The sequence below is a fragment of the Phyllostomus hastatus genome, unplaced genomic scaffold (assembly GCF_019186645.2).
Source record: "Phyllostomus hastatus isolate PE091 unplaced genomic scaffold, TTU_PhHast_1.1 phas_contig_65, whole genome shotgun sequence".
NCBI classification, from domain to species: Eukaryota; Metazoa; Chordata; class Mammalia; order Chiroptera; family Phyllostomidae; genus Phyllostomus; species Phyllostomus hastatus.
The window spans coordinates 3,220,637-3,242,576 of record NW_025333932.1 but is presented as its reverse complement, the minus strand read 5'-3'; the positions used below and the strand labels follow the sequence as shown (position 1 = coordinate 3,242,576).

At 41.3% G+C, this 21,940-nt stretch overlaps 1 protein-coding gene across 7 annotated transcripts in view; it reads left to right on the top strand.

Annotated features, from left to right (window-relative positions):
• STAU2 (staufen double-stranded RNA binding protein 2) overlaps positions 1-21,940 on the top strand; it is a 423,958-nt gene that overhangs the window by 296,878 nt on the left and 105,140 nt on the right. The window contains exon 11 of one of the 7 annotated variants that reach the window (XM_045849461.1): positions 20,000-20,047. The exons of the other annotated variants lie outside the window; for them this stretch is intronic. Coding sequence (XP_045705417.1) covers positions 20,000-20,032 — 33 coding nt within the window. The 3' untranslated portion in view covers positions 20,033-20,047. Of the gene's footprint in view, positions 1-19,999; positions 20,048-21,940 lie in introns of those variants that run through there. 7 annotated transcript variants of the gene reach the window in all.

Here is a 21,940-nt window from a genome sequence, read left to right as displayed (position 1 = left end):
GGCAAATTCTATTTCTGTATCTATCTTTAGAGTATAATAAACACCTTGGCAAGTTAACATTAAACAAGCAGTCCTTAGAGAAAAACGAACACAGAAAATTTCTTTCAAAAAAACTTGAAAGTCAAAATTTGATTCCTTTCACAAAAGTAGACTTTTGTTCAATGAAAAATTTTGTTGGATTATTTAGCCATTGCACAGAGCTGGAGTGATTAAAATGTTTTATAATGCACTGTTGTTTTCCATGAAACTCTAGCGTGGCCCTGTTCCCTGGCCACAGGAATGTAAGAACTTCTTGGCAAATACCCTGACTGGGACCGGGTGGGACGATGTATAATTAATGTCAAGTGTTATTGCCCTTCTCCAATGCCATCCACCCACTGACCAGCATCAACTTCCCTCCTGTTCTATTGGTATTCAGATCTTGGTTTACACCACTTTGGTTCTGAATATATCAGGATAAAATTCTGGTTTCCCTTTTTGAGGATACACATGGCAAAAATCAGGTGTAACAAGAGCTAATGTTCTTATATCTCTGTTAAAGGAGGTCAGAGTAAGCCAACATTTTTACAGTTAGAACTACAGGGGTAAGGAAAAGTAGGTTTGCAGTTGTGAGTACATAAAACAGAGTTCATTATTGTATTATTATTTATTAATTATAGTACTATTTTCCACACAAACAACTATAAACCTACTTTTGCCCACTGCTGAAGCATTCAAGTTAGTAAAGATTTTTTAAAAGAGTACTATATAGCTACTTTTTAGGGGTACTTTTTTAACTTCAAGTTTTTAAACATTTTTCTTGAGCTCTGTTTAATAAGTATTGGGAGAGAATGCCTGGCAACTGTTAATGGAACTCCAGGCTCTTTTCCTCTCTCTCTTCCTTGTTTCTATAAACTTACTAGACAGGATCAAGTCCAAAGAGCTGATAAAGTAAAAAGGTATTTGCACATTAAAATGAAAGCAGGAGTAAAAGTAATATTACTGAATACCTTTACATATTGAATTGGGATCAGACTAGAAACCCTGAGACTCAAATACGTTATCATTAAGCTGAATTGTCTAATGAGGAAAACTGTAACTGTGAAAACCAAAATTCCAAGTCAGCCATAGGGATAATTTTATTGTATGAACAGAAAGGTGTGAAGTTTAATTACACAGTAGTTCTTCCAGTGAGGTTCCTGGGAAGAAACTTTAGAAGTTGAATTTAGGAATGAAATTTAAGGATAGATAGATCTTAATGGGGGTGATATTCATCAGATTGGGGTTCATATGCCCTAGTATATGCCCATACGGGTTGTTAAAATACTGAAATCCTTTCATACCCATTGGTCAATAGCCACTGCCAACCCCATGGCTGCTCAGGCCCTGCTCTGAGACCCACCTTTATCTCCCCAAGACCCAGCTACTAAAGCAACAACACCCAACACAACAAGGGGTCTCTAAGAGACCGCTCATCTCAGGACGGCAGTCAGTCCTACTTGATCAGTGCCTGTGTTATTTAAAGTACAGATTGAACAAACTGTAAGCCAAACCTGGAGTCCCAGGGATGTGGGAGATCATGAAAGTCACTGCACAGCTTTTCTTACCTTGTTGCTTTTCTGATTTCACAAATGTCTGCAACAATTCTTGTTCTCCCTCATTCTCTTATTCTGGCAACGTATCTTTTTTTGTACCAAATCATTAGTCTGGAAAGGATAAAATTAAATTCCTTTATGACAACATTACAAATGGAAATATGAGAGGGTGCCTAAGCATGAACAGGTTGTTTGAGACGAAGACCCAACCACTTGTGTAAGAGCCGAGGCTGGTGGACTCAGGGCTGCCTCAGTGCACCCAGCACTTGTGCAAGCTTGTGGGCCCATCAGAATCCATTCCCTGCCAGGGCCCTGCAGCCTTCCAGGGCCTGTGCTCAGACACCAACTATGAAAGGAGATCCTTTTTTCTTGGCTGTTGAGATGTCTTTCTGTGTTTTTCTACTCTTGATTAGGTTCGTAATATTGCCTTTTCCACTGATGGCACAGCGATAGTTTTTGGACTTCTCAGTGCCCAGAGAGAATTATGAAAAAAAAGTTTAACTCATGGATATAATGTGCTCGTGAGGAAAAATCATACTATTTCAAAAAGTGACCAATGCAATTTAAAGAAAGCTACCAGGGCTAAAAGAATATCATTAATATATTCAAGTATCAATACATTTATTAAATCAGAGAATCAAAGATTTGAGAAAAGGACCTTAGTTTCATTTGGTAAATGTAGTTATTCAGTACACTGTGTGTGCTTTACTACTAAATATAATTTTTCTGCAGTACTTCTCAAATTTGAATTCTATTTTTGAATGGAGACACAATTGCGTTTGTGTAGAAATTTTCTTTATTTTAAAAATGTAAGTGTTGTCATAGAGAAAATGTCAATGGCTCTAAAAATGTAGAATGCTATTAGCCTAGGTGAGCCACATGTGAGTAATAGGAAGGGAATAATTATCGGATAAGCTGCGATGGACTGGCAGCTGCCGAAGGCTCCAGCCGTGGGCCTCAGCTTATCCTGCCGCTGGTAGGCTGTTTGACCTCTCCCCTTCCTGCCTTGGGGAGAGGCTGCTCCCACTCATGCTGACTTGACAAAGTTTTGCTCTTTTGTGTATACATTTCCTATTTCTTTGCACCCTCCACAAAGCACAGACAATGCTGTACACTTAGGATTTTTCAAAAGATGCCTGACTGCCTGAATGATTGATAACTCTAGGCAGTTTCAGTTATTCTTTCTCCATGTAATGCAAGATGAGAGGTTCCATTTCTACCCTGGGTTAAATTAGCTCCCCCGTTTTAAACAGGTTCTGCACCGAGCCCTCTATTCCAAGCTTGGGTCTGTTTTAAATAGACCACACTTTATATTTTAGATTGCTGCTTTCCACCAAATCTCATGCAGTTATGATGGCCTACTTAACTTTTCATTCAACAATGCTCTGTGGGAACAAGATTGAAGTACATGCTGCTTACAGACCTGCATATTGTGAGAATGTTTGTCTGACTGTTGAGCCTGGTCCATTCTGACCTGGACCTAAACTTTGAAACCATAGTCCTAGACTCTAAAAATGAACTGTGACACCTTCAGAATCTGAGACTCAACTACTTATCCATCCATCCATTCATCCATCGATCCAATATTTACTGAACAGCCATGATATTTTGGGTTCTGTGTTGCAACTAGACAGATAAATGCAATACACCCCTTGACCTTGAGTAGCTCATGGCCTGGTGGGGTATAGAGACATGGAGTCTCACGTATCATCAGTGCAATTAAAATCTGTAATGGATATATGGACAAAACATCCTGGAGGTACAAAAGACAGAACAACTCACTCTCAGGGAACCTGGAGAGCATTTTAGAGAGGAAATGACAGTTTAGCTGAATCTTACATCATGAGTAGTGTTTTTAGATGGAAACACAGGAAGGACCCACTACGCAGAGGGAACAGCTTAAGCAAAGCCACAGAACACTGCTGGGCCTGCCTCTGGGGGCTGTGAGGAGCACAGCCCTGGTTTAGGGTGTGCCAGCCTGCCCTGAACTGTGGCTGCCCCAGAGCCCACTGGGAACACTTCCCACTCTTTGAGTCAAGGGAAATCTGGTAAGGGATGTCAGTGCCTGCTATGGCTGGATTGAGCCTCCTGGGCACATTGGCCTTTGATTCCTGACTTGTGGTCCTGGCTCCTGAACCCTTCATTCTAGCCACACAACTTCTGAAAGAGGTATAGTTTGACTAGAGACCAAAGCTGTTAAGTTCTCCAATTTGAGCTGCCTCTTCTTTCTGAACCATCTCAGGAGAAAACTTGCCTACCATTAGACAGCAGTGAGTCCAGCCTCAGTCCAAGCAGAGCAGGCACTAGGCTTCATGACCTGCTCCCTTCATCAGGAGATGACCTTCAGATGGCCCTTCTGCAAGGCATGTGTTTGGTGGCTTTGCTCATGAGAGAATTCTAGTGTCATGCAGCAAACACTGAGTAGGATGACCTGGCTAAATATTTCCATCTCCAGTTGAAGCTGAATCCTCTCTTTAAGCATGAGCTGGCTTGGAACAATTGCCTTAGTCACTCCCCATCTAGTGTGAAGAGGCCACAGTCTTCCCAACTGAGGTACTCTGCTGGCTTCACGGCCACCCACCTCCCAGTGCCAACAATCACAGACCTGTGCAGTCTGCAGTGCTCATCAGGTGCCATTGTCACTTGGGGAGCAAGGTCTCACTGTTGGCTCGACTGTAAAGTCACTGAGGTGGTGTTCTGTGTGTAGTAATATGCATCTGCAGGCTACATGTGTAGAACTCCCACAGCTCAGCAAGCAGAGATGACATTGAATTGCCTTAGAAAGAATGTCCCCACTTGTGGGAGGGCTCCACCTACAGAGCGCCCCCCTCCCATGTCTGCCAGTGATGAGAATAAGTTTACCAAGACAGGATCTGCTTGGGAAGGAAAGGTGGCCAATCTCTCAAAGGAGAAGGGCCAGGAGCCTGTTCCTCAATGGGCTTTCACTGGGTTAATTTGAATAGGAATATATGTAAAGCTCATCAATTATTGTCGGGCGGTAATGATCAAACAATAGATAACATTCAAAGAACCCTGAGGGCTTATATTGAGTCAGGGCAGATAGCTAAAGGGCCATAAAACTTTGGGGAAACAAACTCATTTCATGCTTGGATCTTCATCATTTAAACTGAGGGTATTAGCAAAGCAGTTTTCACAGGATTTTGTGCATTCTTTCTTAGACCTGATTGCCCCAGAGAATCTTTGCTTTTCAGCACAGAGCTGCACCCACCTCCAGCATTGTTTCAGGCTTAAGTCAGATAGGGGAAGTAAGGCAGCCAAGAGATTAGACTTCTTGCAGACAGAATGAGGACTCAAGCTATGTCAAAGCTGAGGGGCAAGGGTAATCACCCCATTTTTCTATAGCCCCCCAAGTCCTCCCCTGAGGGTCCCTTCATGACTGTGCCTGTCTTAGGTCATCCCTTCTCTGAGGAATCTTGCCTGTCATTGGCTAACCAGTCATCTGCCCAGGGCCAAGCAGGGTGAAGTAAAGGGGGCAGAGGCAGCACCCCTACCAGGAAGACAAGCTTCGTCTCCTTAGTGGCTTATCGTCCTAAGGTCTCTTTATTCAGCCTTAGCCACGAGGGGTTACAGCTTCTGGAACCTGTCAGGGCGGTTCCCAACACCCACTAGTCCTCTTTGTCTCATGTGATCTAAGTTTTCTGTCTTTAAAGATAAATGTGAAATGTCACTCAAATGTAAAATATCATCATGGACTTTTATTGCATTTGTTATGAATGCCACGTGCTATGGGTGCAGGGTAACCCAGAACCCCATTCCTATGGATCCTAATTTCTATTTTCCTTCTCTGTTGCCACCACTGAGTTAGGGTTTAGAAAAATACTCCTCAATACAGGTGCAAACAAAAATCATACAAAGAAGTCTTTTAAGTCCATGTTTATGATGATATTATCAAGACCTATAAGTAGGAAGCATAAGAAATACAAGGAGAAAAGGAAACCCTTGTGTAATGTTGGTAGGGGTGTAAATTGGTGCAGCTGCTGTGGTAAACATTGGAAGTTCCTCAAAATATTAAAAACAACTACCATATAATTCAACGATTCCACTTCTGGGTAGTTATCTGAAGAAATAAAAAACACTATCTTGAATAGATATCTGCATCTCATGTTTATTGAAGCATTAATAGTTATAATAGCCAAGATATGGAAACAAACTATGTATCTGTCAACAGAAAACTAAGTAAAGAAAATGCTGTGTGTACAAATATACAATGGAATATTATTCAGCCTTTAAAAAGAAGCAAATCCTATTGCTGCAAAAACATGGATGGACCTTGAAGGCATTATGCTAAATGAAATATATTAGGCAGAGAAAGATAAATACTATATGATATCACTTGTATATGGAATCTAAAGTAAAAACCCAAAACCGAACTCTCAGATAGAGAACAGATTGGTGGTTACCTGAGGGGGAGGGGTGAGAATGAATATGCGACTGAAATGGGTTAGAAAAAATGAAGCATAAGTTCCATATTTTGCCATGTATAATACATACTTTTTGCCGAAATTTTTGACAGAAAAATAAGGATGCACATTATACATGGGTATAATGATTACATACCATGGGTATAATAATGGGTATAATAATCCCATGTATAATGTGTAGAAAACATGGGTGCACATTATACCCCGCAAATACAGTAAGTGTGTGAGTTAAAAAAGTAGAGCCCCTTAATGTTTTTAAAATTAGGTCATATCTGCAAATGAAATAGGCAACCAGATAATCTAAGGGGAAATATTATTCTTTAGGCTTTTGCAAATTTTAAATTTGTCCAATGGGTATTATATCACAGTTATTGTTTAAAGTTTTAGCATGTGCAGTAAATGCAACTTTATGAAGGTGTGGCATTTTTTAAACTAATGCACAGCCCAAAGTTCTGAATTTGTAGCTGCTAATTTGGACTGGTGAACAGAATTCCTATTTTATAGCTTACTCTATAGAAAAACAAATTTAATCATTGCTATTCTATAGATAAGGTATTTATTAAGGACAGCATATTTTTAAATAGTCTAAGATTCTGTTTTTTTTTTTTAAGAAAAGTATTTAGAATCAGACAGATGGCCTTGAGTAAGAAGATAACATTTGGTGAAAGTGCCCATTTGTTTTCTGCCTCCATATCCTGAGTGAAGGCTTGAAACTCTGCCCTCTGGAACAGAGTGGCCGCTGGGCAGCCATACATTCAGAAGACTGGCAGCTCACCAGGGAGAGAGTGGTCTGGCTGCTCTGACCCACCCCTAGGACATTTCTTTTTTTAAAAAAATTTTTTAAAGAATATGTGCCTAATCAATAGCTTTGTTTCTTTTAGGAGATGTTCTATGTGTTACCAATAAGTTTATATTTCTTGTTGGTATAAAATGAAAAAAGAACCTGCCAACCTTAAGAATTCATTGCCTCTTAAAAGAAAGAAAGAAAGTTTCTTCTTCCAGTTTCTAAAAAGAGCTATTCACTTTCTTTTTTTTTAAAGATTTTATTTTATTTTATTTTTTAGAGAGGGAAGGGAGGGAGAAAGAGAGAGACAGAAACATCAATGTGGGGTTGCTGGGGGTCATGGCCTGCAACCCAGGTATGTACCCTGACTGGGAATCGAACCTGTGACACTTTGGTTCACAGCCCGCGCTCAATCCACTGAGCTATGCCAACCAGGGCTTGAGCTATTCACTTTCAAACTGGTTTATCTACTCAGGCCTCAAACCACCCAGGCTATGACAAACCCCCATGCCAATATTCATTAGCTTGGTTTGGGTAGCAAACTGCCTCTCAGTTTTTCCCAGAATCTAAAAAGTGTGTTTTCAGAATACATTTGCATTTTAGGTGTAGCTGTATCCTGAGCTAAGAAATGGGAATACAGGCTTATGGGTCACAGAAAACACTGAGTAACAGTTTACATTCTTGCTCAGATGTATATTGTTTGGGATAATTACCAGCAATGGTACATAAATATGTAATATTTCATGTTATTTATAGGTGAATTTTGTCTTTATGGAAATGTTTTCCCTTTTATAATAATTGCTAACCTCTAAAAAAGTTATAGGTATGTCTCTTTTTTCTTTTTTTAACTTTTCTGCTTGGTAATCAGATTTTAAAGTGAGATATACAGAATACATTTTTGCTAAGAAACCTGCAGTGGTGAGTCTTAGCTTCAAGAATTACGCCTGCTCCTTTGCAATTTTTCCTTGAAGACATCGAGTTAGAATCATTTACTAACCACAAATACAAAGTGCATTAGGTTTTAACAACAGATCTAAATTAAAAACTCAGTAACTTGGAACAAATAGACACTTTAGTTCATTTCCAAACTAAAATCCGGGTTACATTTTATTGTTTCTAAACCTTTCTTACTGCAAACCATCAATCCACCATCTTCCTTCTGGCTCATTTGAGCTTTGAACTGTACCTTTATGGTGCCATAAATTCCCATGTCACTGGGGTACACTGCAATTTGCATCAGTTTCTTTTGAGCCAAAGTTGTCTATCTTTGAAGACATCTTTACAGTACTTAGAATTCACTCAGAAAAGAAATACACAACTGAACAATGTAAAACATAAATTTGAAAAACATGTTTTGGCTTTTATCTCAGAATGGAAAATAAAAGTGGTCAGAGTTATGCAGGCAGTTCCATGACCCAGAACTCACTTTCTAATACGTTGGTACCATTGTTTTGGGCAGAGCCTTTTAGCAACAGGAAGCAGGAAGAAGAGTGCAGACCTGCTCTCAGCCACCTGAAGACAAGGGGTCATTTTAAAGATATTGTTACAGGGGAAATGGTCAGAGTCATAAAATTGTCAATGAAATGTACTCTTATCAGGACTTTCTGTGGGATACATGGCAGAAAAAAACAAAAAGCCTCAGCTGTGTGGGGACAAGGGCCAGGCCTGGTGGCCCTGACTAGTGGAGCACATGGCCCTGGTGAGCTGGCTGCAGCAAGTGTCGAGCCCTTCTGTCTGTCAGGGAGCTGCTGTCATCCTGGGGCAGGAGGCTGGGTGAGCTGGGGCTTTTAAGGGGGAAAACAGCACACTGCTCTTCTGTGAACTCTAGAAAGTGAGCCTTCTGGAGGCATCAGGGGGCTGTTTGTCCACTGTGGCCCGTCTGCCAGCAACATGTCCCCTCGGGTCTGGCCTTATTCTCTGCACCCAGCTCTGGGCTGCATCATGCAGAAGCTGATCCTTCAGAGGAAGTTGTTTTCCAAGCTTTAAAAACAAAATTACTGGGAGGGTAAGAGAAAACCCAAGCCTTTAGTCCTTGGGCAGCATGCCACCAACCTCCTTGAACTCCAGCCCTGGGTTTTTGTGTCCCTTTGAAATAGACACGGTTTGGATTGAACCTACACTTCCTAGCATCTGGAGAAGAGGAGGAAGAATACACTATTTTTAAAAGGAACTTTCTGGAAAGTGTACAAAACCTGGTAATTAAAAAAATAAGAAGCAAACCCTCAGCTGCACAAACAGCCCTTGTTCTCGGCCAGCAAAGGTCTTCAGGAGTGCCCACCTTCCTCTCCCTGAGAAGAGCAATTAAGGAGGCCAGGAAGCATCACAGAGTCAGGCTGTTTTCTAGCAAGGTCTTTTCAATCACCTCCTTTGATCTAGCTCTGAGTGTGGGAGAGGGAGCAACGCCAATCTGCCTTTGCCTCCAACCCTGTTTGTAGGCACTGTGTTGGAATAGCATCTTCTTCCTCTCAACATGTTTTTTTGAATCAATGTGTACACATCTGTCTTTATACCCATCCACTTTTCTGGCCCCAAACAAGTTCTCTGTGAGTTTCCCCAACCGAGCTCAGTGGGATCTCTGTCAGCTGCAAGATTTATGTCATCTTGTTCAGTCCTGAGAACTGTTCCTTCAGCTCTCCACATCTGGATTTAATTGCAAAGACATTAAGTGCACTGGAAAGGCATATTTTAGGGCAGTTCTTTATAGACACCCCGATTAAAGGAGCTGGTGGCTGTAGGTTCGCGTGGGATGAGCCAAGACAGCATCGCAAAAGTAGAAAGCACAGTGTTGTGAAAGAACTGTTGAGAAGGAGATTGTCCTGTTCAAGGATTGCTGCACTTATTCATCTGCCTTGGGAGAGAAATGTGCCAAGGTGCTTGCCAGCTATAGGCTTTGTCTGGCAGTATGTGGGATTCACACATGGATGACAGGGCTTTTGGTGTTTTCATGGCCAGTTTCAGGAACATCCTTGTGTGCTGGCATTCGGGTGTGTAATGCACAAATGTCAGGAGCCAGAGGGTGGTTGGTAACTGCAGATGCCGTCACCTTCTTGCCTCATAGTCCCTTCTTAAGGGTGGTGATAGACTCCCAGGGGCCACCACACCCTGTGGTGCCTCGATACATAACAATGGAAGCATCCAGTCCTCTTGGAGCAAAGACAGAATACACACTTATTTGTGTGATTTTAGCAAAATCTCTTCCTCCACAGCCTTCTCCTGGCTTTGCAGACACTGGTGGGTTTTAAATAAACACATCCAAAATTGAAGGCAAAGGGGTCCTTGCCATAATCAGCATTATACAGATGGTCTCTGGGTTTTCTGACTGTGGCTGGTGTTCAAAAAGATAATGAAAAAGAACAGTTGTCATCAGAAGAAGAGTGATAACGTTTCTTTTATCCGTATTATATTTTGAAGCTCTAAACTTTCTAAAGCAGCTGAAATTCTCTGATGTCCTAGCTGCTAAATGACTTATTATTTGAAAGTAAATGGGTATTCAGTTTCCAGTGTTTGAATTCAGCTCATCCATGAACTTGATTATCAGGGGCTCTTAACCATTTTTGAACCATAGACCTTTTTGGAAATCTGGTGAAACCTCCAGACCTCTTCACAGAAGAATATTTTAAGCTACATAAAATAAAAATACATAAGATTTCAAAAAGTTATGTTGCAATCAATTATCAAATTATTTGAAGATTTAATTTGTGCGATAGCAATAAATGTGTTTATTAGCACATTGGCTAGATTGAGCAGATGGTCTAATAACTATATTTCTAATATATTTCTAATGCTTCTAATATTTTTCCCAAAGAAATGCTAAGTTTCTGATCAATATTAATACACATAAAAATGTAGTCTCTTCCCTATCTATTCATAGCACCCCTAAATCCACAGACCCAAACTTAACCCTTGGCTTGGTGACAATGACCATCTTCCCAATAGCCATGGACCATGATTGTCCTTGGGCCCTTGTCCCATACTGAGTTATTTGTCCTCTGCTCACCTTTCGCCCTCCCTGAAGCCCTGCTGGGAATGTGTGGCTCCATGGAGGTTGGGGAAGGTGCCCAGTGGGACAGGTCCAAGCAGAGAGCAGCAGTGGGCAGTGGGGCATGTCCAGAAAGGCTGCTCTCCACCCTAATCAGTTAGCCCTCCCTGGCCTCACAGGCCAAAGACATTGAAAATGCCCACTTGGTGAAAGTGGTATATCAGTGGTGGGGAGTCAGTAATGGTGTAAGTGCTGGAGAATAACAAGTCAGGAAGAAAAAAGGCCTCGTCCATTCTGCTTGGCTCCTGACTGGTCTCCCTGCCAGTGTCTTTGTCCAGCTGAGGGCACACAGCTTAGAAGACACAACTCCAAGAGAGTTGCTGCCCTGGTTAAAGTTCATGTGTGGCTAGAGTCCTTCTTCTCTGAAATGACACAAAGGCCCTTGCTATAGGCTGATGTGTGTCCCCCCAAATCCACATGGAGTAGTTCTAAACCATATCCTGTACCTCAGAATATGACCATGGAGCCTTTGAAGAGGTGATTAAGTTGGTGATTAAGTTAAGGTGGGCCCTAAAGGAATCTGACTATTTTCCTTACAAGAGGAGGAGATTAAGGCACAGAGAGACAGACATTAGCGATGTGTACATACAGAGAAAAACCAAGGAGAGAAGCCTCCAAAGACACTAAACCCAAAAAACTTCGTCATGATGTTAGCATAGGTAAACACAGCTAGCCTCTTCTCACAATCACATAAAATTACTACTAAAATATAGAACAACCATCTCTCAGAACCATCAGAAATCAAGTTCAATAGAAGTTTGATAACTATAGAATTAAGAAACCACATCCATCCAGACTGATAGGAGGGGCAGAGATGTGGAACAGGCTGGCCCCACATCCACATGAGGTGGATAGAAATTGGGGAAAGATATCTTGGGAGTGAGATATCTTTCCCCCAGTCCCACACCAGGCCACCCAGTCTAGGGTTCCAGTGCCAGGAAGATTAGCCCCCATAACTTCTGGCTGCAAAAACTAGCAGGGATTGAGTTGGGGGAAGAAACTTTTAGAGTCAGAAGCCGTTCCTCTTAAAGAACCCATACACAGATTTAATCATATTCAATCCTTCTGAGCTCCAGCACCATGGTAGCAGCTTAAAAAGCATCAGTGGCATACAGAGAGAAATTGAAATATCTGGCATCAAGGCAAGAGCTGGAGGACAGCCATCTCCCAGAGAGAAAAAGTGGGCTATTGTCTCTTTTCTGAACCCTCTACCCACAGAACTACAGAGCTAGCAGGCTGGTGTCATATCTGAGACTCCATCAACCTGGCTAACACTATTTGCCCCATCCTGGAGATCCCTGGAGACTTTGTCCAACCCATCATACAAGCCCACCCAGGATGCTTTTCAATATGTATGGCTGGTCTTGGATCATGCTTCACAACTTCCTAAATCCTCTCAAACAAACCATGGTCAGTAAGCTCCTAGTCCCCCCGGATCTCTTGCTAAGTGACCCCAGACCCAACACTAGCAGCAGCCAGCCTAAATTAACAGTGTAGCTTCACCTGGGAATCTCCAATCTAGCAAAAGTAGCAATCATCTCAGATTGCTTTACTCAGGCAGGGTGGCCCCAGGAAAAATATAGATGGGGGCTGACCTTGGCTTACACCACCTGGGAAACCCCACAACTTGCACACCCAGTAGATAGTTACAGACCATGTCAGAGCACCACCACCCTGCCTCCACACAGCTGATCCTCCATGGAGGGCAGATGTTGGTGGTCAGTGGTTATATCCAGTCCTTACAACTAACTGCCTGGGTAGATCCCTCCCATTGCTTGCTAATAGCAACCAAGACAATCATGTACAAGAAGAGGGTGTACTAAGGCCACGTGAAGGATGCACCTCAAGTACCCAGCTTGGGGTGACAGGGGAGGTTGTGCCACTGGACCCTACAGGACACCTATTACATTAGGCCACACTACCAAGACACAGTGTCAAAGAAGCTGTGCCAAATGTGTAGAAACAAACACAGTGGGGCTGCCAAAATGAAGAGACAAAGAAACATGGCCCAAATGGAAGAAGAGATCAAAACTCCAGAAAAAGAACTAAACAAAATGGAGATAAGCAATCCATCAAATGCAGACCTCAAAACACTGGTGATAAGGATGCTCAAAGAACTTAGTGAGGACCTAAACAGCATAAAAAAGATCCAGTCAGAAATGTAGGATACACTAATTGAAATAAAGAACAAATTACAGGGAAACAACAATAAAGTGAATGAAGCCATGAATCAAACCAATTTGGAACATGAGGAAGCAAAAAACAACAAATCGAACAATGAGAAGAAAAAAGAATCCAAATAAACAAGGATAGTGTAAGCAGCCTGTGGGACAACTTCAAGCATGGGAACATTAACATCATAAGGTGCCAGAAGTAGAAGATAAAGAGCAAGAAATTGGAAATCTATTTGAAAAAATAATGAAAGAAAACTTCCCTAATTTGGTGAAGGAAATAGAAAGGCAAGTCCTGGAAGCACAGAGTCTCAAACAAGATGGATGCAAAGAGGCCCGCTCCAAGACACATCATAATTAAAATACAAAGGTTAAAAATAAAGAGTGACTCTTAAGCAACAAGAGGAAAGCAGTTAGTTACCTACAAGGGTGTTCCTGTAAGACTTCCAGCTAATTTCTCAAAAGACACTTTGCAGGCTAGAAGGGATTAGAAAGAAATATTCAAAACCATGAAAAGCAGAGACCTAGAGCCAAGACTGCTCTACCCAGCAAAGATACCATTTAGAATTGAAGGGTAGATAGAGAGCTTCCCAGACAAGAAAAAGCTAAAAGAGTGCATCATCACTAAACCATTATTATATGAAATGTTAAATGGGCTTACTTAAGAAGAAGAAGAAGAAGATCAAAACTATAAATAATAAAATGGCAACAAATAACATCTATCAATTGATTCTAAAAAAACAAACAAAGCAAACAAGAAGAACAGAGAGAGAATCATGGATACAGAGAGTGTTTTGATGGTTCCAACTGGGAGGAGGGTATGGAAGATAGGGTGAAGAGGTCAGGGGATTAAGAAGTACAAATAGGTAGTTACAGAACAGCCATGAAGATGTAAAATACAGTATAGGAAGTGAAGTAGCCAAAGAACCTGCACATGACCCATGGACATGAACAATATTAGAGGGATTACCTGAGGCAGTGGGGGGTATTGGGAAGAGGGAGGCAAAGGGAAAAAAACTAGGACAATTATAATAGCACATTCAATAAAATATAATTTAAAAAAAAGAAACTAAACCAGCGACACTTTGATCTCAGACTTCTAGCCTCCACACTATGAGTGAACACTTTCTGTTTAAGCCCCCTTGTCCAATATTTTGTTATGGTAGCCCAAGCAGACTGACACAGGCCTCTGGGTGTGCCCACCCTAACTCTCCACTTCCTGTGAAAACAGGCCCGTCCTCCCCTGCCCATTTCAATAACACATGCACATGTTGTTGCCCATGCACACAAGGCATATGGCTTCTCAGCTTGGTGTCTGCCACGCCTTACCCTGGCCTGTGTGTCTTTGTCCCACATTGTGGCAGGCTGACCTCTGCTCATCCTTGACCAAAGCTCAGGCAGCACTTCACCCAGTCCCTTCCTGAGCACCCTCTGGACCTGCACTGTGTGTGCCCTTGTGCACGTCTCTTACTGCCACCCTCTACTGGGTATCATAGAGAAGGATGGTTTCTCCTTGGTCTTTGTGTTCCCAGAGCCCTGTACTTGGGCCAGGATCTGACACTTGGTGCTCCACAAGTATCGGGTGAACAAATACACATAGCCATCCCTCTGGCCGATTGTTGCACTCTACCCAACTGCAACAAGGGAAACAGATAATCTAGGTTCAATGCCAGGGCAGACCATTCACCTTAGAAGCTCTGTGACCTTAGAAGAGTCCATGACCTCCTGAAATGCAAGTTCCTGAGCAAACTGTGGGTGCAGGTCCAGGGTCATGTTTCTCAACCTTATTAAGATTTGTTGTCTCCTTTCAGGAAATGTCAAAACATTATATGGGATTTTTTTCTCCCCTCAAATGATCTCTGATTCTTGAATTCCTATAAGCCAAGATGATTTTGGCAACCGTTATGTTCTCCTTAACATTGGGGTATAAAAACACAGAGGCCATAGCCTATAGCTTTGTAGAGCTCCATATCAACTGGAGTAGACAGACAAAGAGATAAATTTAGTACTATGTAACAAGTACTAGATGTCTGCATAGAAAAGACACTTGGTCTATGTAAAAGCCTTGGCCAGTTTCCTGGAGATTTCTAAGCTGAATTTAAAAGAGTAAGAACCAGTGAGGTTAAGAAAGATGGGGAGGCCACATGCTTCCAAGCAGGGGAAGAGAGAACATTATGCATGTAGGATAATTACAAGCAAGTCAAAGCTTAAAAAAAGAAAATAAAATGGGAGAAGGGGAGTGCAGAAGTATAACTTGGAGAAGTATGTTGTATTGAGCCACACTCAGTTCTGTTCTGCTGAGAAAAAGATCTAGGAAAGGCTCATGTTAGCATTGATGATAAGACTGGGTATTTACTTACAGCAATAATGAAAAATGAAGTTTTAACTGGCTTTTATGATGATCATAGCATTCTGTGAGTGTTGCTTTTGCTAAAGAGACATTTTAATAGCATAAATGAATTCCTCAAAAGTATTTAGAAATCCTGAAACCAATCTTAAAGTTCTCTGAGATGCCTAATGGTTTTAAAAAAGAGAATTGGCAGAATTCCAGTCAAGATGGCAATGTAGGTAAAAATGGCTCACCTTCTTGCAGAACCACATCAAAATTACAACTGAACTACAGAACAACCAATTTCAGAAACATCAGAAACTGAGCTGAATGGAAGATCTATGGTATTAAAGAAGAAATTACATCTAAACTGGTAGGAGGGGGCAGAGACATGGAACAGGCTGGCTCTATATCCACATGTGGCAGAAAAATCAGGAAGGATATCTCAGGAATGAGGGGTTCCAGCCCCACTCTATGCTTCCCAGTCCAGGGTTCTAGTGCTAGAAAGACAAGTCTCCATAACTTCTGCTGTAAAAAACAGTGGGGATTGAGGTTGTAGAAGACAGAAACTGCTGGACTCCCTGCCATTTCTTTTAAAGAGTTGCACACAAACTTACTCAGACTTACTCCCTCTAAGTTCCAGCATGGGTGGAGCATATTGAAAGGCATCATACATATGGGGAAGAATAGAATTGTCCAGCATCAGGGTGAGAACTGGGGGGCAGTTTTCTCCCAGACATAAATGCTGACAGAGGCCACTCTTCCTTTTCTGAGCCCTCCCCCAATAGAGCCACAGAGCAAGCAGGTGAGCACCATATCTGAGACTCCTTCAACTTGGCTTACACTATTGGCCTCACCCTGGTGCTTCCCTGAGGCCCTGCCCCACCCAACTTTCAGGCTCACCCAAGCTCTTTCTAGTGCTTTTCCATATGAATGGCTTGTCTTGACCCATGCTTCAGATTTTCCTAAATTCTCTTAAGCAGTAGAATCTGGCTTCAGTGAGTCCCATACCTCTTGCTAAGTTGGCCCAGAAATTTAGCAAAAATTTAAACATCTATTTGAAAAAATAATGACTGAAAATTTCCCTAACCTGGTGAAAGAAACAGACATGCAAGTCCAGGAAGCACATAGTCCCAAACAAGATGGATGCAAAGAGGCCCGCTCCAAGACACATCATAATTAAAATGCCAAAGGTTAAAGACAAAAAGAATCTTAAAAGCAGCAAGATAAAAGCAGTTAGTTACCTACAAAGGTGTTCCCATAAGACTGTCAACTAATTTCTCAAAAGAAACTTTGCAGGCTAAAAGGGATTAGCAAGTAATATTCAAAGTCATGAAAAGCAAGGACCTACAACCAAGATTACTCTACCTAGCAAAGCTATCATTTAGAATCAAAGGACAGACAAAGAGCTCCCCGGACAAGACGAAGCAAAGGAGTTCATTACCACCAAATCAGTATTACATGAAATGTCAAAAGGTCTCCTTTAAGAAGAAAAAGATCAAGAATATGAACAACAAGATGGCAATAAACACATATCTATCAACAATTGAATCTGAAAAAAATAAACAAGCAGAACAGAAACAGAATCATAGATACAGAGAATGTTTTGATGGTTGTCAGATGGGAGGGGTTCAGGAGGATGAACAAAAAAGGTGAAGAGATTAAGAAGTACAAATTGGTAGTTACAAAATAGTCATAAGGGTATAAAGTACAGTATAGGAAATAGAATAGCCAAAGAACATGTATGCAGACCCATGGACATGGACAAAGGTGTGGGATTGCCTGAGGGAGGGAGGGGGTGTTGGGTGGTGGGGCACAAAGGGAGAAATTGGGACAACTATAATAGCATAATCAATAAAATGTATATTTTTTTTAAAGAGAGAGAGTGACAATTGGCCCTATGGGTGGCTCAGTTGGTCAGAGCATCTCCTATACACTACAGGGTTATGGATTTGATCCCCAGTGTGGGCATGTACAGGAGGCAGTCAATCGATGTTTTCTCTCTCACATCAGTGTCTCTCTCTCTCCCCCTCTCTCTCCCTCTCTCTCTCTTTTCCTGCTCCCTTTCTTTCTAAAAGCAATAAAAATGTATCCTTGGGTGAAGATTTAAAAAGCATTTTTTAAAAGACAACTGGATTTTTAATATTTATTTTGATGAAGAGTAGTTGAAAGGTGTTGGCTGGAAATCCCACCACTGGATGCTCTAACCCATGTTGAAGTTCATGGGAAGCTTGCAGTGTGCCCTGAGAGGGCTGGCTTCCCCACAATGGTTGGGGCGGTGGCAGAGCAGCTCATTGAGGAGGCCTACCACTCCCACCAGAGTGGCTCCACTAGTCCCTTTCCCTTCCAGGCCTTGGTGACTCAGCCTGTCTTCCTGTCCTCTGTAAAGCAGCCATTATCCACACCTTTTGCAACTTTTTCAGAAAGTAATTTGACTATCAAAAATTTAAATTTATCTTATAGATATATTTAGATGTGTATGCATAGATGCATACAAATAGTCTATTAGTAGGGGACTAATTAAATAACTATGGCACAGCCACACAGTAGAATACTATGCATCTATTAAAAAGAATGAGGCAGAGGTTTTGAGTGACAGGAGATGTCCCAGGTGTACCCATATTATGTTAAAAAAGCAAATTGCAGAAGAATAAGCGTAGTGATTCCACTTGAGGAAAAACTGAAAGTCCACATTGTATATATAAGACATAACAAAATACCTGGAGAAATGCACACCAAACTGTTAACACTTCTGTGGTGTCGGAATGAAGTTCATTGAAGGTTGAGGCAATATGTGGGAATTTTCATTAACATTTAAGTATTTTTCGAAGCTTTAAAATGAGAACTATGAATTTAAAAATTAAAAATACTAATTTTCCAAAGAGCACAGTTCCAATTTTGTTTTTGTCTTAATTTTTATTTTGAAATAATTGTAGATTCACAGACAGTTGCGAAAGTAGTACAGGAAGGTCCCATGCACTCTGTGCAGTTTCCTGCCAGTGATCACACGCATTTCCCTATCCCACAGCATCCAGACCAGGACACTGACACTGGGACAATGTTTGTGTTGCAGTTCTATGCCAGTTTATCACATGTGTAGATTTCTGTAACCATCACTGCAATTGAGGTACAGAAATTCCATCACCACAAAGATCTCCCCTGCTACAATTCTTCATAATTTCACCCTCTTCCTGCTCCTTCACCCACCGTCATCACTCACTGTTGGCAACCACTAATCTGTTATCCATCTTATGCTTTTGTCATTTGGAGAATGTTATATGGTGGATGGAATAATATAGTAAGGGACCTTTTGTGATTGGCTTTCTCCACTCAGCCTAATGCCCTTGAGGTCCATCTGAGTAGTTGTGTGTACCCATAGTTTATTCCTTCCTTTTTATGGCTGAGTGGTATTCCATAATTCCATCGTATGGAACAACCACAGCTTAATAATTCATCTGTTGTAGAATATTCTGGCTGTTGCCATTTTTTAACTATTTACACAGATAAAGCTGCTATGAACATTTCTGTACAGGTTTAGTGTGAACATAAATTTTCATTTTTCTGAGATAAATTACCAAGAATATGACCAGTGGGTTATAAAGTTTATGTTTTAGTATTTTATGAAACCTTGAAACTATTTTTCCAGAGTGGCTTACACATTTAACATTCCCACTGAAAAGGTATGCAAGAACCAGTTTCTCTGAATCTTCTCCAGCATTTGGTGGTGTCGCTACTATTTATTTTAGCTGTTTTAGTAAGTTTGTAGTTATAGTGTTGTGTTAAAGGCCAGTGATGTTGAGTGTCTTTTTATGTTTTTATTTGTCATCCATAAATCCTCTTCCATGAACTGTCTCTTCATGTCCTTTGCCCATCCTCATGTTAGGTTGCTTGTTTTTACTGTTGATTTTTTAAAAGATTTTATTTATGTATTTTTAGACAGATGGGAAGGGAGAAAGAGAGGGAGAGAACCATCAATGTGTGGTTGCCTCTCGCATGCTCCCCCACTAGGGACATGGCTGACAACCCAGGCACGTGTGCTGACTGGGAATCAAACCTGCAACACTTTGGTTTGAAAGCCAGTCAGTGCTCAGTCCACTGAGCCACACCAGCCATGTCCACACTAGCTCAACACCAGGGCTAGTGTTGAGTTTTGAGAGTTCTTTATATGTTGCAGATGCTAGTGTTCTGTCAGATATGTGGTCTGAAAATATTTTTTCTCAGTCTGTAACTTGTTTTTCATTCTCTTACAGGGTCATTAACAGAACAAAAGTTTTTAAAATTTTTGATGAGGCCCAATTTATCACTTTTTCTTTTATGGTAATGAAAAGAGAATGAATAAGGCAGCTTGCTGCCTCAGTTTCTTCCTTAGGCTTAATCTTACCCAGCCTGACTGCAAGGTGGGTGTCACAGAAGCCCATCTTTATTGTCTCTGAGTATTCACACAGGTTTTTTTTGTTTTGAGTGAAACCAAATGGGCACAGAAAGAACAAGATTCCAGGTTTTTATAAAGTTCCACAGTCCTGCTTATTACCCTCTACCTTCTGACTTCTCTCTCAGTGAACAAGGAAGTCAGGTGTGTCTGTGATAAAGATTTTGGTTCCTCTTTTATTCTTGAGATTGGGGTTCACTAAAACCCTTCATCCCATTCTTTGTTTTTCAGGAACCCAACCCCTTCCCACCCACTGTAGTGTGAAGGGCATGAGGACTCTGCTATGAAGGCATCTTGCATGAAGACACGATGAGAATTATGAAAGTAGGTGACCCTTGCCCATAGTTGGCATGTGGTCCCTGTGCCCCATGGAAATGTCTTCACAGAGAGGCTATCTGGAGGAAGGGAGAGAAATCTAGGCATATCTTGGCAATATTAGAGCAGAGACAACCAGTCTTAACATTGCTAGGTTGCTCTGCTGGGCTTTGCGAGCCAGGCAGCCCACATCCCCGACTACGAAATGAACATTCAGTCCATGCTAGCATGGGTGCTACAGCTACCAAAACAAATAAAGTCCAGCTCTGCTCTGCTCTGTTCTGGGGACTTGCAGTTTAGCATGAGGAGACAGACATGCAGATGCCTCAGCAATATGTGCAATAATGTGGTACCACTTGTGGTAGAGACTAATGACTCACTTCCACCTGCTTCCTCTTCTTCTCAGCTCACAGCCAGACTTGGTTACCCAGCCTGGAGTTGAGTGGGTGTGGATGGGTCATGGAGTTAGGTGTAGTCATGTCACTGGGTGTAGGCATGTTGGTGGAGTATGAAAGCTTCCAGTCTTCATTCATAAACTCTTCCCACACACTGTCTTCCATTTTATTTTCCTGTCCAGTGGCTGAATGGAGAGGACCATAATGCTGGCCTAGAGGAAGGCAGGGCACAAGATGGAAGGCGTCTAGGTCCCTGATCAACCAGGGACCACTGCCAGGAACATCCTGTTGAGCTTTCCATTGATATTTCCATATTGAGATTCTGGAGTGTTTGTTTAGCAGTTCACTTACTTTGACTGACACACAGAAATCACAAGTCACTACTCCCCTCCAGATATAGAAAGGCTTCATACAGGAGGTGGCTGATGCCCCTTGTCCCACATTGCATCTCAGATACTATAAATACTACCTACTTTTATAGATCAGGGTATTGCCTTATTACCCTTTATGCTTGTACCCATTCATTAATTTTTCTCTTCTGAAATATCAGTTACCATTATCTGGCTAACAATACTAGCTATACAAAGGACTGTTGTGGCATGCTATCAAATTCCAAAGAGCTTTTTGCTTTTAACACTTGCCCTTCTTTCAGCAAACCCTTCTAGCCTCTTGATAACTTAATCTATATCCTTTCTACATATGTATCCAGAAGGCAGTTTTTAAATGCTGGCATGGTCACTCACTGTTCCTCCTGGGCTTTGATACCACCAGATGCTAGAGGGAAAACATTCACGATATGTCTACAATCTATTTCAATATATAATTCTATCCAATTGAATGTCAGGCATTTCTAAAGAATGCTGTTGGTTGATATAATGCCTCTTACCCAAGTTCAGGTTTTGATTTGAAATTGCATATTGGAATGCCTCATGTTGCAATTTGCTCCAAATTTATAAATCTATCACAGATTCTCTCTCCTATCTATCTTGCCTCCTTAAAAGATTAACCAGTAAGAGTGGAGTTCAAGATGATATCTTTAGAAAGCAAAAGAACGAAAATATTTTGCTTTTGAAAGGGAATGTACCCTCAGGCAAAAATAATTCTCTGTCTCATAATACATGTTGGGAACTGCCAGTTGTCATGTTGCAGCTTAAGGTGGATTAGGATTCCATCGCTGAATGTAACATGGATTCTTATAATTTCCATCTTCATCTGCAGCTAAGCAATTGGCGGGGGGACCCTCTGTTTTAATGTGTTAGAATGTGTTAATCATCTTAGAGCATAAGCAGTTTCTTGAAACAAATTAGAAATTTTTACTTAAGCATTTGGTAGACCTAAAGCATATGCCCAAAAATATACCAATTTTTTTCTGATTTGGGGCTGGAAATAGGAGAAGGGGACCATTTGTGATCAAAATGATTTAAACATAAAATAATTCTCTTTCTTTGATTATATTGTCTTA